The following is a 17,296-nucleotide window of genomic DNA, read 5'->3' on the forward strand; positions in this document are numbered from 1 at the left end:
TTGCCAGTATGAACTGCAGACTTTTTCAGTCTGTCTCACATCCCATTTAGCTCTTGTACATGTCAGTGGGTATTGAAGCCTAGTTCAACCCAACCAACCCTGTTGTCCAACCCTGTTGTCCAACCCACACACATACTGGCAGGTGCCTTTCTGTCTAGCCACCCCTGCCCCTATCCTGGTTTTTGTGCTCTCCAGCGGGAGTGGTAACCCAAGAGGGAGGTGCCCACTGTTTCTCTACTAGACCACTCCCACTCCCGGGTTATGCACTCTCCAGGTGGTTCTGGAGTTTAACTTGACAGATTTAGTCCCCAGTGCCAGCCTCTGCCAGCTGATGCTGCGGCAAAGCCCAGCCAACCCTCACCCACTCTAATTTTTGCTTGTACCAGTCGGAACAGTCAGCCCAACCTGGCTTTTCCCTGATCTAGCTCACATGAGGCTCACAGGTGTTGTAGCCCTGCCTGGTCTGGTCTGCCCCCATTCCAACTCACGCTCTCCAGGGGGAGTGGTTGTCCAGCAGGGGAGCCCACATTCCGCTGCTGGCTTTGCCCCTCCCTCCCTGGTTCTCCTGTGTGCTGTTTGGGCTCTGCAGCCACATCTGGAATGGCTCACATCACCTTGGCATTCCGTAGTGTTCATTTGGGCTGGTGAATCAGTCTGACCCAAATAGATCTTAAGGACTCCACTCATATTCCTACTTTTCAAGAATTGTTGTTAGGATCAGGTGTTGGGTTTAGTAAAGCCTTTTCAACATTTGGGCTATGATTAATGATTAGACTTGTTAATTCAGTGAATTACATTAATCAGAGTTCTATCGTTGAGTCATCCTTACCAAAAATGGAATACATCCCGTTTCATCATGGTGTATTATTTTCCTACTGTAATGTTGCTGTCTTTGGCTAATCTGTTGCATGGACTTACATCAATATTCATACACTTTTTGTCCGTAGTCCTTTTCTGTGAATTAATACCATCTTTATTAGGTTTAGGTATCACTGCTTCCTGAAAAGATTGTGGATAGTTTATGATGTGTGCTCTGAAACACTTTTTAGATCTGGAGCGATCTGGTTCTTGGTTTTCTGAGAGTCTGCATGCCTGCACATTATGCAGGTTCACCCTGTTCTGCTCCCTTTGTGAGTACAAGATATGTTGTAGCCTTAGAGAAAAGATAGTGTCTGTCTGTCATACTTTAGGGCAGATTTCCTTACTGTTTCAGAAAAGTGTCCATCCAGAGCAGAAGCCAGGATGCGGACTTTCTGGGATGTTCTCCAGAGCAAGTGACAGGTGTGCCCCCTGCCTCTGATCGAGCACTCCTGTTGGGGGCTCAGGGTTCTGGTCCTGTACCGTAGCCCACCGCAGGTGCCTGGAGTGTCTGGCCCTCTGTGCATTGTCCTCTGGGAAGTGGTCCTCTGGGGACTGTTACTGCTCTAGCTGCTCTACTTGCTTCTCATTTGACCCAGAATCCATGAAATTATGGCAGGTTAGTTTGTGAACTCCAGGAAAGGTAAAAACTCCACTGTGTGCACCTCTTAGCACTGATCTGTAAGCTATGTCTAAAACTTCATTTTGTGAAGTTCCTTGTAATATTCATATTTCTTCTATGGAAATCAGCTGATTCCGGCTTTTTATATTTACTCTTTTTAGGAATTTTCCCACACTTATTTGGAGCAAAGAGATGGGCTCTCTTTAATAAACTTCATTTTTGTGTTGCTTTTAATTCCCTTTTGCAGTCCCCTTGCACGTCTTCCTTGAGGACCTGTTACTGCCATTTTAGAGCATCTTCTCAGCTTCTGGGAAGTGATGGGAAGGCGTGCCTGGCAGCACGAGTGACGGAGCTGGAGGTGCCCCCGTGTTGGCCCCTTCTGAAGGACTAGCTGACAAGCACCGTGCCTCCCTTCCCCCAGGTGGTGGTCGTGCAGGCGATCAGCGCGCTCTGTCAGAAGTACCCGCGGAAGCACAGCGTCCTCATGACCTTCCTCTCCAGCATGCTCCGAGACGACGTAGGTAGACTGTGGCGTGCTCACATGAGGTTCTTGCTTGGATTTCTAAGATTGCCTTTAAAGATTACAGTGTTTTTACTGCATTTCTTTATGATCTGATTATGCCTCTCAAATAATATAATTAATCCTGACTGCTGTTTCATCATTACTAAACATAATATCGCTTTGCTTTCCCACTTGGAGAAGAAATGCTTGTGATTTGAATTTGATAAGCATGAGCCTTGGGGATAAACCTTTTTCTAAAAAGTGTCCTTAGAGCCCAGCACAGTGGCCTAGTGGCTAAAGTCCTCGCCTTGAATGTGCCGAGATCCCATAGGGGCCGGTTCTAATCCTGGTAGCTCTGCTTCCCATCCAGCTCTCTGCTTGTGGCCTGGGAAAGCAGTGGAGGACGGCCCAAAGCCTTGGGACCCCCGTGGGTGACCTGGAAGAGGAGGCTCCTGGCTTAGGATCGGCGCAGCACCAGCTGTTGCGGTCACTTGGGGAGTGAATCTCTCTCCTCCTCTCTGTGTATCTGCCTTTCCAAGAAAAATAAATAAATCTTTAAAAAAAAAAGTGTCCTTAAAAGGAGTGACAGTTTGATCCGTCTTCCTTTTCGCCAGGGAGGTTTTGAATACAAGCGAGCCATCGTGGACTGCATGGTCAGCATTGTGGAGGAGAACCCCGAGAGTAAGGAGGCGGGGCTGGCCCACCTGTGCGAGTTCATCGAGGACTGTGAGCACACTGTTCTGGCCACAAAGATTCTACACTTACTGGGCAAAGAGGGTCCCAGAAGCCCTGTGCCCTCCAAGTATATTCGCTTTATCTTTAATAGAGTCGTCTTGGAGAATGAGGCTGTCAGAGCAGGTGAGTCTTTGGACTACTGAATGATGTAGCTTTTGAGCTTTTGAAATAGTTCAGAGGATGGTAATGACATTGGAAAATAAGAAGTTGCAAAATCTACGTGAGTGTAGCATCTTGGAGCAAACTTAGGGCCTACATTTATAGTTTTTTGTTTGTACAGCAGTTTCCATCTTGAATTTTTTTTTTTTTTTTTGCTTCCTATTAGACAAATAATCCTTGGCTTTCCATATGATAAAAATATTATAACTTGTCCATTTTCCAGGGTGCTGGTGATAAATATCAATGCATGTAGTGTATGTGTGTTTATTTTTTTAAAGTGACTCTTGCAGTGTGATCACTGCTTCCTACTTATTCTGTGAACAGATCCAAATCCCCATTAAAAATGTAAACTAGATGCAGCCATTGTGGTTCAGTGTTAGCTCCCCTTCCCCCGACTGCCCTGGGCTGTGCGTTCCAGATCAGAGCCCCTGGCTTCAGGTCCCGCCTCCTGCTGCTGTACCCGCGCAGAGGCCTCAGCTCAGGTGCTCGGATTCTGGCCACCTGTGTCAGGGACCAGGCCTGAGTTCTTGGCTTGGACTGTTGCTGTAAGCATCTGGGAAGCACGGAATGGATGTAAGATCTGCCAGAATTTTTTAAACTGAAAAAAATGTTTTAAATAAAGCCTCATGTGGAGCCTTGATCTCTCGTTAGTTACTAACGCCGTCCTTTGTTTCCCCTGAGATAAACCTGAAGTCGCCTTGTTCCCTTCAGTTCTGTGTAATCTGGCTCTTCCCCTTTAAAGCCTCTGGAGCTTTGTTTTTGTTTTTAATAACTTATAAACTAGTGGGAAATTAAGTTACATGTTTATAGGTCTTCTTTTTGCTCACTTTTCAATCTCTTGACTAAACACTTCATGAAACTGTTTTCCTTTGTTTCCATAGTAGCCTCCGTGTTTGCGTCACTTCTCGGTTTCCTTGCGGAGAGTCTCTCCCTGTGCCTGTTCTTTTGGACTTACTTCTCTTTAAGATTTTGTCTCGGCACAGCCTTCCTGGTGCTCCTTTTCAGACTCTGCTAATATGCTGATATTCTAGCAGTGTCTCCTGAATTTTCATCTCTAACTACCTACTAATACACTTCAAATTCAACCTGAAGTCCAAATCAAGCAAGACAGAATCATCGCCACTGTATCCACTCAGCTGTCCAGACAGAACCTGCCCACCTGTTCACCTGTTCTAGCAAAGCTCTCGTGGTGTTTCTGTCTTAGCATTCTTCCATCTCTTCTCCCTGTCGTCACGAGTGTTGACCTAGGCAGGTGCCCGAGACTGACCTGGCTGTTTCTACTCTGTACAGTGTCTCTCTGTAGTAAGTGAGGTTCAGCACACCCCGCGTCTGTGTTACCTCAGGTCTTGCCCGCTCCTCCCCCTGTGTCCCCGCGCAGTCCTGCACTCAGCATCTTCCCGCCTGGTATTGTGTTCTCTGCTCCGGGAAGAGACGTCTGGACCTGCTGTTCTCTCGGCCTCAGTGGCCCACTCTGCTTGCTCTTCAAACTTCAGGATTCATGCCAACTCCCTGTCTTTTCTGGATCTAGTTCTGCTGTAGACTCACTGTGCCATTTCATAATTGTCTCTTTATTATCTGCCTTTTGCACTAGAATATAACTCTCTGAGGTCAGGGACCATTTCTCTTATCTTTCTAGCCCCAGAACCCACACTTCCTAACAAAACTAGATGAGCAATGAATCTTTGTTGAATGGGATGCATTTGAATAATCAATTTTCTTTCTGTACCTAGGACTGTTTGTGTGGCATTAGAGCTGTGATGCTTAAATGAGTGTTGTGAGGTAGCAGTGTAGCTCATACAGAAATATATGTGCCTCTGTTTCCTCGATGCCTGGAGTGTCCTCCCTGCTTCCAGGCGCCCGCAGAGTTCTGTCTGTGCCTGAATGTATCAAATGCGTAGGATTAAGAATCACTCAGATAAGACGAGAGTCGTCCGCACGAACGTGGGGTGCTCGCGTACTTTGTCCACGCCCGCTGCCTGAGTGTGAGGAGCCGTGTTGACACTGCCCGCTGCTGTGCTTCGTTGCAGCGGCAGTCAGCGCTCTGGCCAAATTTGGAGCTCAGAATGAGAACCTCCTTCCCAGCATCCTCGTGCTCTTACAGAGGTAAGTGACGCAGAGTCCTCACTGTGCCCAGGAGGGAAGCCAGGGGAGCAAGGGAGCAGCAAATGACACTTTCTTTCTCTTCCTGGTAATTACATATGCTAGATGCATGCAAAATTTATCTTTGGATTTCTCTGGTATTATTTTGGGAAGCTGATTTCAGTATATCAATTTGTAAAATAGAGACTTACCTTCCAAGTGTAAGCTATTCAACATAGAGTTGAAATATCAGCATTTCATGTATACATGTTTCCCTATTTAATGGGGAAAAGCCTTGATTTGGCAAGTACTCTGTGATTGTATCTTAGAATTAAAGCAGATAAATTACAAGCCAAAAGCTCTCTGCATAAAAAATTTGCTATAATAAACCTGTGCTTGGATTCTGGAGGCTAAAAATCTTTTATGTATCCTTGGAAAGTATAACATTCCCATTTCCTATCTATGGAGAAATCATAAGTTTCATCCGGGTCGTGTGGTTACAGAGTCAGACCCCAGGCTGCATCGGGCTACTTGTTCTTTCTAGTTATTTGAATGTCTACTTCCATCCAGTGCTTCTGTTTATAATAGTAGATTTCTTGGTAGTTCAGAGCAGTGTCCTGGATTTGTGGAGACTGGGAGGCAATGTTGGATGCTGCTGCAATCTTATAAAGGTGGTGTTAGATGAGCTCAGCTGTCTTGTTGTGTCTTCCCTGGCAGGTGTATGATGGATACTGATGATGAAGTCCGGGACAGAGCTACCTTCTATCTGAATGTTCTGCAGCAGAAGCAGATGGCCCTGAATGCCGCGTACATTTTCAGTGGTCAGTGGGAGCCAGGGTCATAGACATACTGTTCTCCCCGACGAGGTGTTTTGTGAACGTGTTTCATGAGTTACGAATGAGTCTGCGGCACTGGGCAGATGCTTGCCTTTTCTTTCTCTGTTGTTTTGTCTTTTTGTCTTCAGGAATACTTCCATTAGAAAAACCCATTTTCACATGGGTATTTCCTAATTTGCTAATGGTAATTCCTTTGAAACAACCCATAAGAGTAAGTTCCCTAAAATGCTTAGGAGCCCAAAGGGTGTTGCCTCTTCAGTCCTGAAACTCCCTGGATGGGTCTGCCCTTTCCCTATGCTGGCATAGCTTCCACATAGGCAACTCTTTCTTTTCTGAAAGGTATTTTGATTTTGTTGAAAACTTTTGTGGTCTGCTACCACATTTCCTTAAATGAAATAAGACAGTTTGTCAGTTAATATGGCAGTCTTACACAGTAGCCTTTATTTTTAGTCATTATGTTAAAAAAAAATCTATGGTTATGTTTTGCTGTTCTGTCCGAAGGCTGAGAATACTATTGCAAATCTGAGGCTGTCTATATTCAGAGACTGATAAATGTTATAATGTTAAATTGTTTGTCACAGGTTTGACAGTGTCTATACCAGGGATGGAAAAAGCTTTACACCAGTACACGTTGGAACCTTCAGAAAAGCCCTTCGATATGAAATCCATCCCTCTTGCTGTGGCTCCTGTCTTTGAACAGAAGGCAGGTAATGAAAACAGTTAACTTTGTTAGGGTTCCTCTAAGTAGTTTTTCAAATATTAGTATATTTTCTCTAATATTTGTTGGCACTCCTAAAATTTATTTATTTGCTTCGAAGTCAGAAAAAAAGAAGAGAAAGATCAGCCCTCCGCAGATGGCCACAGTGGTCAGTTCTCGGCCAGGCTGAGGCCAGGAACGGAGAGCTCCATCCGCGTCTCCACCTGCCCCCTGCGCGGGCGGGCCCGGTCCTCGGGTCGTGTGCCACGACCTCCTCAGGCGTGTAGTGCAAGGATCAAGCCAGCACCCCAACCTGAATGCAGGCGTCACAGGTGGCGTGTTACCTGTTACAGCACAATGCCAGCCCCATTCGTAATTATTTTAAGTCTAAAACAGATGACATTTTAATTAGGATTTTTAAAAAATCTTATGCCTGTCAGTATTTTCACTGTTTTTGTTTTTATCCTTTACAAGTAATATTCCTATTTGATCATGAAAATGATCATCTTATAAATTATTGCTCTTTTAATGAGCAATGTTTTTTAATGTGCCAATTAATTTAAAACAAATTCTATGTTAAGGCTTACTTGTATTATTATATGTTATTTGACACTAAATATACTTTAATTTGAATGTGTCCCTCACCCCACTAAGGTGCCAGAGACCCTATTGGTGTGATTTAGCAGCAGCTCGCTGTGTATCTGCCTCAGGCATCTACTGTTACTTCACTCGATCACGCATATCTGTATTTTGTAGAAATCACACTTGTGGCTGCTAAGCCAGAGAAGTTGGCTCCTTCCAGAGAAGACATTTTCCAAGGTATGATTTGATAGTTAGAAATGATAACCATATCCCTAGGCACTGTAAATGTAATAAGGTCTCATTTTATTCAATTTGATGAAGTCTCAATTCAGGGATCTTTGGCAGGAAATCGGAGGTTAAGGCTGCTGTGGCTCACGAGCGTCCATGGGACTGCCCAGTTGCTAGCTCATGTGGAACCCTGTTATGTGTGGACTTTGTTGGTTAACAGGAAAATCAGATTCTTAGAAATTGGGAATTTAGTTTCTTATTTTGCTTTTAGTAGCTCAGTATATAAACTTCCCTACTCAAAACAAGATTCTTTGCCTGAAGCTTGGGGACATACTAGTTGACTGTCCAACTACGGTAAAGCTGCGAATGCTAAAACATTACGTTGACTATCCAACTACGTACGGTAAAGCTGCGAATGCTAAAACATCCAGAGTAAAGTTCTTACTTTTTTTCCCTATTTGTCATTCTTTCTTCCCTTACAGAACAGTTGGCTGCCATCCCTGAGTTTATGAACCTAGGACCCTTGTTCAAGTCCTGTGACCCTGTTCAGCTGACGGAAGCCGAGACCGAGTACTTTGTCCGGTGTGTCAAGCACATCTTCCCCAGTCACATTGTGTTCCAGGTGAGATGCTCGCTCTCGGACCCGGCAGGCCTTTGTCACAAGGGTCAGTGTCTTTTGACTTCTGGTTCTAGTTTCTTCCATGGTGAATTAATTTGGCAGCAGCTCCTTATTTGCTTAATGCCAGAGATTATTTCATAGGATGGTTAAAATAGGAGGAAATAAAGCTGACGTGTCTGAAGACAATAGTTTTTAAGATCAGGTAAATTAGGTGGATTTCTCAAAGAGTTTATTCTTGTCCGTCAGACTTATACCATCTTAAAGCTCAGTCTCAGGAAGGAGAAGCCGATGACTAACAAGCAAAAACGACCTTGCAAATAAGAGTATTCCTGATGCCTACCGGAACATCTTAGGAGCAGACCCTCAGTGCCATCTGCTTTTTATTCATTTATTTAGTGGTGATTAATTTATATTTACTTGAAAGGCAGAATGACAGGGGACTGGATAAAGAGAAATCTCTCCTCTGCTGGCTCACTCCCCAAGTAGTTAGCATTGGTGAGTTGGGCCAGGAGCCGAGAACACCATGGTGGTCCCCTGCATGGTGGTATAAGCCAGAGCACTAGGGCCAGTTTGCTGCTGCTCTCCTGCATGCGTTAGCAGAGAAGTGGGTGAGAAGTGGAGCAGCTGTGATCTGAATCAGTGTTCTGACATGGGATGCCAAGCATCGCAGGAGATGGCTCAACCTACCCCGCACCCCACCCACAGTTCACAGACAGAAGGGGGAGTGAGTTTCAGAGCTGAGCCATGGACTCCAGTAGGAAGGTACAATTCCTGGAAGGTAATCTTCTTTCATGCCTTTTCCATTTGTTGGTTTTTCAGTTTGACTGCACAAATACTCTCAATGACCAGCTGCTGGAGAAGGTGACAGTCCAGATGGAGCCGTCCGATTCCTGTGAGGTGCTGTGTTGTATCCCAGCCTCCAGCCTCACTTACAACCACCCAGGAATATGTTACACTCTTGTGCGCTTGCCTGATGATGACCCTACAGCAGGTACTTACCCCAGAAGGGAGGAGATACTGACATGATTAAGAATGCTGGTCTTATAAACCCTTACAATGAATAAACAGGTGTTCAGGATTCTAGAAAATTCTTTTCTAGAATTTAATGTGTTTACATACACGCGGGCTCCAACAAAACTGGTGGAAATTTTACCTTTAAAAGTTAAGTCTTTGAGTAAAAGATAAACTGAGTAAATACAGTGGTAGCCCAAAAATAAACCCTGGCTTTTTATTGGAACACCATAACCATTGACGTGGGTTTGTGTACCCATAAGGATCCTGACCCTCTTTCTAGCTGGTGTTTCTTTCCAGGGCATCCAAGAAAAACTTGGTCATGCAGTAAATCATTGGTACTGCAGTTTGCATAAGATCATGGCACATAATGCTGATATCTGAGAGTATGTTTCAGCCTGGTGAGAGTTCTCCTCCACTGTGTGTGCACCCTGGAGAGAGTACTCAGGATTCTCTGCTTGATGCACCAGCCGGTGGAGGGGGTATCTCCTAAAAGAGAGCCAGTTGCTAGTGGCAACAGGAGTGTTTGCTAATCTGGGAAGGTCTGTGACCTCTCTCCTGTACCTGTCAGATGTCTGTTGTATTTGATTTCTTTACCCCATTTTCCCAGCTGAGTTCTTCTTTTCCTGTATTCACAGCAAAGTACAACTGTTGCACAGAAATAAGCACAGATGTCACATTTACATTTTGAACAATTTTTTACTACTAGTAAGTACAGGAAATTCAATAGAGCTTAACAAAATGAACAAATACTGGACAGGTTACAGAGTTACAAGAAATTGAAAAAGCATTTTCCCTGGTCAGTGTTCAGTTACATCTGGGGCTTGGCCTGCCTTCTCTCGGCCCCCCTCCTATGGTCTTCAGTGTGGCTTCGTGGGAGTCCCTGCCCAATTTTGCCTGTGTGGTGACGGACCAGGTCACTCAGACTCTAGCCTGAGGTAGATTCAAGTTGGCACCGTTGTTGAGTCTTGGGCCCTGGGTGGAACTGCAAGTGCACTCTGATGTCCTGGGTCCACAGCCCTGGGGGAGAGGACTCTGCTGGCCACCCCAGGCTTCCTCCGGGCTTTCACCTTTACTGCCTCCTGTATCCTCTCCTGAGATCGCCCTCGCTCGTCTTCCTGGCACCTTCACTTTCTCCTTGGACTGTGTTTCTCTCATTAGAACTGTCTGAAGTGTGCCCGCTGGCCAGTAAGGAAGCTGACAGAATACTTCAGTAAAGCCAATTTTCTTTGCCCTTTTTCCAAACCAGTAACTGTGCTCAGCCTTAAATGTAGCCATGTGGCTTCAGCCGTCAGAGGGAGGACTCTATGTTTTCTAGTAGCCATCCCACCTTTTTAAACATCCCTCCCTTTATTTTTAGGTTTCTGGTTTTTAGGGCATTCCATGACCTTGCTGTTTAATTTCTAGGTGAAATGTGGAATCCATTGAAGGATCCTGCTCTTCCCAGTTAGGAGTACAAGCTTCTCCTAGCCCATGTCCACTTTGGTAGCTGGGAACTGAGGGGCCGCACAGCCAGGGAGTGGCAGGGACATAATCCAATCAACACAGAGCTATGATACTAGAATACACAAAACAGCAATATTGAAATGACAGAAGTTACACAGGTTAGTGTGTTAGGGAGACAGCAACAACAGAAAACATCTCCACCAGGAGAGGAAGAACAGAGATTTCTCAGCCCATTTGTTCTTAAGACAGTTCTTACAAACTAGCCCAGAGGTTTCAGCCTTTGGTCTGCTGGCTACGGACTCTTGCTTTATGGTTCAGTTTTGTCTATAAGAATTTGGTGTTTAGAGAAATTCGTGTTAAACTCTAGAGTTCCTGATTGGTGCCAGGATGCACTTCCCAGTTCTTCCCAGTGCATCTTGGAGGGAAAAAGTATAATGGAATTTCAAAACTGGGACTTGTGAACTTCTGTTACAAGTTCATTTCTATTTCATCCATCAGATAGCTGTTTACAAACTAACTCCTTTCTATTCTTTAGTTTTTGTCAGGAGTGTCATATTTTAATCTGTGACCAATCCAAAGTGTTAGTTTTGCAGTGAGAGTCGTGCACAGACGGCCAGCTCCTATCAGTCACCCCAGAATCTCTGTGATTGCGTCTATGTGGCTCATCTCATAGTAGTTTTCCTTGTAGTCACAGTATAAAAAAGCAGGTTATTCTCAAACTTGAAAAGAGAGAGCAGAACAGAAAGGAATACTGGTTTTAGAAGTAGGTAGAGATTGGAATTCTGGGCCTGCCACATGCTAACTGTATGACGTAAACCTGTTAGGATATGCATAAGGATAAGATGGAATGAGGTAAGATGACTAGCATGGTGCCAGACACATAGTAAACAATAAAAGAAGCTACTGTTATTTCTCCCGTGGTCTCTTTAAGGTATCTGGCTTTACACTGGTCAAAAGACACACACTCCTGACTCTCCTGTAGGAAGCCTTTCCAGCACTTAGGCTTTCCTTCCCTTTATCTTTAACCTTTCCCACTCCTCATGACATTATAAATGCACAAAAATCTACCTTGTCTGGAAAAAATAGTAAATATGATGCTACTAAAATGCTCTCTCAAACTTGGGGAATTTGTGGAAAAAGTTATCACCATCATAAATCCTAATTAATGTAAGTCCTTCAAGAAATATTCATTTCCCACCAAATCTCAGAAAAACCTTCCACAGCATCCATTCTCAGTCTGCAACTTCCTCCCTTCAGATATTTATGGGGCCAGAAATAGTATAGCTTATGTCTGCAACATCCCACCAGTTGTTATCCACCTTGGGCCTCTTCAGTGTCACGTTTGTTATTATCGTATCATATAATCTGTCACCTTGACCCATGTCAACAACGACCAAGAATTCATTTTAAAACAGTCTTCAAAAGAAGACATGCACACTGTTATCATGTGTCATTTTTCTGTCCTTCATTAGGGAAATTGTTACGTAAAAGTATGTAACTCTCCCGTGGAACTTAGTGACCCCATCTCTCCAGAATGCAGCTTAAACATGTCATGCTTTTCAGTTTAATTTTACTTTTTCCCTCAAGGGGGAAAGCCAGAGATGGCCAGCACCCAGACACTGGTCACTGCTTCTGGGAGGAACTCAGCACGTGACCATGTGTGGACATGCTTCTGGCCGGCTCCTAGTGTCCCAGAAGTGTCCAGGCTCTTCAGTCTCTGACACACACTTGGTCCCTTGCTAGCAAGGTTCACGTTCTGAACATTGGCCTTCCAGGGCTCCCTTGCCCTGCTCTGTTCAAACGTAACTTCGTAATCAAGTGTTCTACCGCCCATTCATAAAGCGGTTACCTCACGAACGGTCAGCCAGCCAGCAAACTCATCCACAGTTTTTCTGCATACACGTTTCTGGCTTTCTCCGTGTCCCGCTTTAGATCAGGCGTACGTGGGTAATAATGCCGATCCTGCCCACTCTTACGGGACCCTTTCCTGACACACTGATGCCTCACGTTTCTATGGTCGTAGCTCCTTTATCCTGTGTCTCGGTTCCTGTTCTCCACAAACTTTTTCATGCCATTCCCATATTGACACCCAGCTTCTTAATCATTGCCATGCCACCGTTGCAAGAATTCATGCCCTGACCCTACCAGTGCCTTGCCGCTGTTAGTCATCAATACTTGTCTACCTTCTGATTTCTGTGGCCCACGGACCACGCCTCTGCCATGCTCTCACCATCCGCCCACTCAACTGCTGTTCCAGCTCTGCGATTCCTCCTGCTGACTCCTCCCCTGCCTGGCAAGCTAACACCACATCACCACTCTGCCACCCCTCCACATGCAGCCGTGAACGCTGCTGTGACCAGCAGTTCTTGCCAGTGGACAACACCTTCCCGACCCGCCGTCCCTGCCCCATTTCCTCCACCACAGTCATGGCCCCTGCATCACTCGAACGCACTGCACTCACACACTCCAGGCAGAGCACTTGTGGCCCAGGCGGCTGGTTTCCTCTCACTCCCCACATTCTTGATCACCTCTTCTCATGTCCTTTCTTTCCCACTCTTCAAAACTGCACTCGGGCAGCACAGGGCTCAGGTTCGACCGCCTGCTCCGCATGTGTCTTCTGCCCTCCCGTTGCCCGACACTTGCCCCACCCCCACAGACATCTCAGTATCAGTCTGACCCTCGTGTTTTGCCAGAGTGTGGCTCTTCCCGGGCGTGGCCCCGGGTCCCCTGCTTCATCTCCAGCCCCTTCCTCAGACCCATGCCTCAGGACACTGTCCCCCAGCCCCAGCCCCAGCCCCAGCCCAGCATGTAACCAACCCTACCCACTGCCACACAGCACAGCACAGCTTCCCGTGTGGCCGTGCCCACCCTCAGCCTCACTCCGCAACCTCAGCCCCTCCCCGTCCTGCTCCCTCTCATCCTCCCACGTGCCTCTCGGCTACATCCATTTGCTTGCTGTCACCTCGTCCTGCATCTGACAGCCTGGACTCTGATGCCTGCTTGTGCCCTGGCTCACAGCACCCCTGCTCTGTCCCCATGTCTGCCCCTCAGTCCACTCTGCCCTCCACCAGTGACCCTCATGCAGGGCACACGAGCCCCAGGCGGCCAGTCCCACTCAGCCTCTAGGCGGCACAGTGCTCCCCACTCTTGAGGTGTAGCTAGGCCTCCTGGGGCCCCTGTCCACAGCCCCCTTGGGTGAAAGCCACCCCCACCCCAGTGAGACTCCCTGCTGTGCGCACCTTCCCCCCCCCCCCCCATGTCCCTCTGCTCCTTCCCATCTCTGGCTTTCTAGGGGCAGCCACGGGCTCTCCCAGGCTCTCAGCATCCCCCCGCTGCCCTGTGCTCTGCCTGCAGCCCCTTCTCTGCGTGCCACACCTCATCTGGCACACTCCCTGCCCTAGTTCCTCCCTGCACACCCATCCCTCCCAACCCCTCCTGCTCCCCCTGCCCACAACAAAGGCTGCTTGGCAGAGTTGTTCTCGCGTGTACGTCTCACGCACCCCACGTGTCCATGTATCCAGCTGGTAAGACTCCCATGTTTCCCCTCTGGCAGCGTCTGGCCCAGCCTGCTTCTGGGCTCTTACCATTGTCTCTGTCCTCATCTTTTGCATAAGACACTGTCCCACAGGATACCTTTGTTCCCCAAATCCCCCTTTCTTTCCTAGCAACCGGTTCTTTACCTCTGCTCTTTTAGCTCCTGGGTGGATATGCTGCTTTCTCCTACATTAACCTCAGCATTCCATATGCAACTGTTCCCTGTCACTGTTAGATCATTTTCATCCCCTGGAGCTTGTCCCTGTAACCTCCCACTCTCTCCTCTTAACCTGCCCCCACCCACCCCATCCCACCCCTCCCTGCCATGCCCTCCCGCCATCCCTCCCAGTGAACGCAGACCCAAACCCCACCCAAATCCCATCCCTGTCACCCTCCCCCCTACCCGCCGGATCCGTAGTAAAGAGCCTGGCCTAAAATTTGCACCCTTCCAACAGCATCAAGGCTTTAACAGGCCACATTCCTCCTGCCTGTTACCATCCACCCCTTTCCTGTCCATCCTTCCTTGTGCCAAGGCTGGCAGGCTTGTGGGCATTCTCTTAAGTTCCTTCCTCCCTTCTCTGAGCACCCCTCACCGCAGCCCATCCCCGCTAGTCCTGGCTGTCCACCTTCCCTTCTCCTTGGGGTGCCTGCACCCATCTGCCTGCTGTAGGTGCGCAGTACTGTCACAGCCTCTCAGCCATCATTTCTTCTGCCTTGCTGCTGCTGCTTTGGCAGCTACTTCTTTCCACTGTGTGGGACTGCACTGCCCTGTGTCCGTGTCCTCGTCGGGACTCCTCACCCCCCGGTGTGCACCTTTCCCTGTGACTTGCTTCCACCTCTTACTCATCTGGCCTTTCCCTGACTTCGGAACCTTGTCCTGCTGGGCTTGCATCGAGTCCACCACTGACTTCCTTGATGCGTTCTTTATCTTGACCTATTCCATTCCAACATTTCTTTCTCTTCCTGTTCCATCAAGCAAGTGCCTACAAACTCTGCAGCCAGTTCACTGGTTTCTGTTCCTTACCGACTCCTCTCCACTGGCAGTCTCACTACCTTTTGGAGCCATCCAATACCATTTCCTCTCTCCTTTGCAACCGCTCCTTACTGGATGAGCCCGCACACGCCTGCAGGGCCTCACTCCCTCTTGTACAGGGACCCCTTGCTGAGCACTCTGCTCTAAGCCTGTGTCTCCCCTGGGTCTGAGGGCCCGCTCCCAGGCATGCTGATTCCATCTGCAGAGTCTGCTCACCACTCTGCCGCTCCATCCTTTGAGCCACCCTCAGATCAAGGATTCAGTGCAGTTCGCCAACTGTCTCCTCAACATAACTTCACCATGTGCCAGCATGCATGACTCAGTCCGAGGTCTCTGAAGTTACCTGCCAGAGATGCCCAGTTTCCTCTGCTTAATCAAAGCCACTCAAGTTCTTTGGCCCATTTTCTCCTGTGAGCCCTATTTTACAAATGGCCAAGCTTTTGTTTGCTTTCTTTGCTTTGTTTCTGTATGGTCTGGCTGCGACACCCTCATCCTCTAACTTGCCCCCCCGCAATATTTGCTGGCCCCTAGGGCTGGGATGCCCACCTTCTGCCTTCTTTTCTCATAAGGCACCTTTACCACACGGGGCCTCACCACTGCAAAGAAGTCCAGTTCAAGGGGGACTGACTAGCCTGAGGCATCTCCTGTTTCTTTAAAAAAAAAAAAAAACTGAGTAATTTATCCATTTGAAATGGAGAGAAAGAGAGACAGACAGACAGCCTGAGACCTTTCATCCCCTAGCTCACTCCGCAGATGGCCACAAGAGCCAGAGGCTGGGCCAGGCTGAAGCAAGAGCCAGGAAGTCCATTGCAGTTACTCACCTGGGTGGCAGGTGCCCAAGTACTGAGCCCACCTTCTCCTGTCTTCCAAACACATCTGCAGGAAGCTGGATCAGAAGCGGAGCAGCCGAGGCTCAAGCCTGTACTCTGAGGTCGGCTGCCAGGGCCCCGAGCAGTGGCTTCGCCTGCTGCACAGCACCACCCACCCCTCCTGTCACTGTCTTTTTCTGTGAAATTCTGCCTCTAACGTCCACGCACATGCCAGCTTTCAGTAGCAACCCAACCCCAGTGTTCTTATTCCAGGCTGGGTACCAATCTAGTTTTACCAGCACAACTACCATCCTGAGTTACACTGTATCTACCAAATTTATATTCCTAAACTTAATTTCAGCATCCCATCACATTCCCCTGCCCCCTGTGTATCATTCACTAGACTCAGAAGTCTGGCCATCACACACTATTGTCACCATGCCAGCTTCTCTGTCCCAAACAGGTGCACAGAATCTGTCTGCTGTCCAAGTTCAAGGCTAGCCACAGTTCTTCTCAGTCAGGCAATGGATACAGTCTTCAGATCTCGGGGCATTCCTCCTAATTTTCCATGGTTTCCCTTCCCTTCCACTGACTTGGAGTCCCGAGTTTCTCAGCTGTCACCACTTGTACAGCCTCAGTGTCCGCAAGACACTGCTCCATGTCTCAGCTTGCTCACACCTGTTACCCTGTCCCTAACAGGTGTGCTTTCACACCTGCCTGTTCACTTGGCTCCACTTTTGCCTGGTACCATCTTTAATCCTCTGAGCATGAATCAATCAACTAAAAGCTCTTCCTTCTCCTGGCTCACCTTTTTGCCCACTGGACCACGCCTCTGCCATGCTCTCACCATCCACCCACTCAACTGCTGTTCCAGCTCTGCGATTCCTCCTGCTGACTCCTCCCCTGCCTGGCAAGCTAACGCCACATCACCACTCTGCCACCCCTCCACATGCAGCCGTGAACGCTGCTGTGACCAGCAGTTCTTGCCAGTGGACAATACCTTCCCGACCCGCCGTCCCTGCCCCATTTCCTCCACCACAGTCATCGCCCCTGCATCAGTCGAACGCACTGCACTCACACACTCCAGGCAGAGCACTTGTGGCCCAGGCGGCTGGTTTCCTCTCACTCCCCACATTCTTGATCACCTCTTCTCATGTCCTTTCTTTCCCACTCTTCAAAACTGCACTCGGGCAGCACAGGGCTCAGGTTCGACCGCCTGCTCCGCATGTGTCTTCTGCCCTCCCGTTGCCCGACACTTGCCCCGCCCCCACAGACATCTCAGTATCAGTCTGACCCTCGTGTTTTGCCAGAGTGTGGCTCTTCCTGGGCGTGGCCCCGGGTCCCCTGCTTCATCTCCAGCCCCTTCCTCAGACCCATGCCTCAGGACACTGTCCCCCAGCCCCAGCCCCAGCCCCAGCCCAGCATGTAACCAACCCTACCCACTGCCACACAGCACAGCACAGCTTCCCGTGTGGCCGTGCCCACCCTCAGCCTCACTCCGCAACCTCAGCCCCTCCCCGTCCTGCTCCCTCTCATCCTCCCACGT

The 17,296-nt window shown here is 48.1% G+C and overlaps 1 protein-coding gene across 1 annotated transcript in view; it reads left to right on the top strand.

The window, feature by feature from the left end:
• COPG2 (COPI coat complex subunit gamma 2) overlaps positions 1-17,296 on the top strand; it is a 73,748-nt gene that overhangs the window by 44,946 nt on the left and 11,506 nt on the right. Inside the window, exons 13-20 of the mRNA XM_004592539.3 lie at positions 1,902-1,997; positions 2,597-2,840; positions 4,904-4,979; positions 5,673-5,776; positions 6,373-6,498; positions 7,245-7,307; positions 7,781-7,920; positions 8,737-8,908. Coding sequence (XP_004592596.2) covers positions 1,902-1,997; positions 2,597-2,840; positions 4,904-4,979; positions 5,673-5,776; positions 6,373-6,498; positions 7,245-7,307; positions 7,781-7,920; positions 8,737-8,908 — 1,021 coding nt within the window. The remainder of the gene's footprint in view (positions 1-1,901; positions 1,998-2,596; positions 2,841-4,903; positions 4,980-5,672; positions 5,777-6,372; positions 6,499-7,244; positions 7,308-7,780; positions 7,921-8,736; positions 8,909-17,296) is intronic.

This window comes from Ochotona princeps, chromosome 25 (assembly GCF_030435755.1).
Source record: "Ochotona princeps isolate mOchPri1 chromosome 25, mOchPri1.hap1, whole genome shotgun sequence".
NCBI lineage: Eukaryota > Metazoa > Chordata > Mammalia > Lagomorpha > Ochotonidae > Ochotona > Ochotona princeps.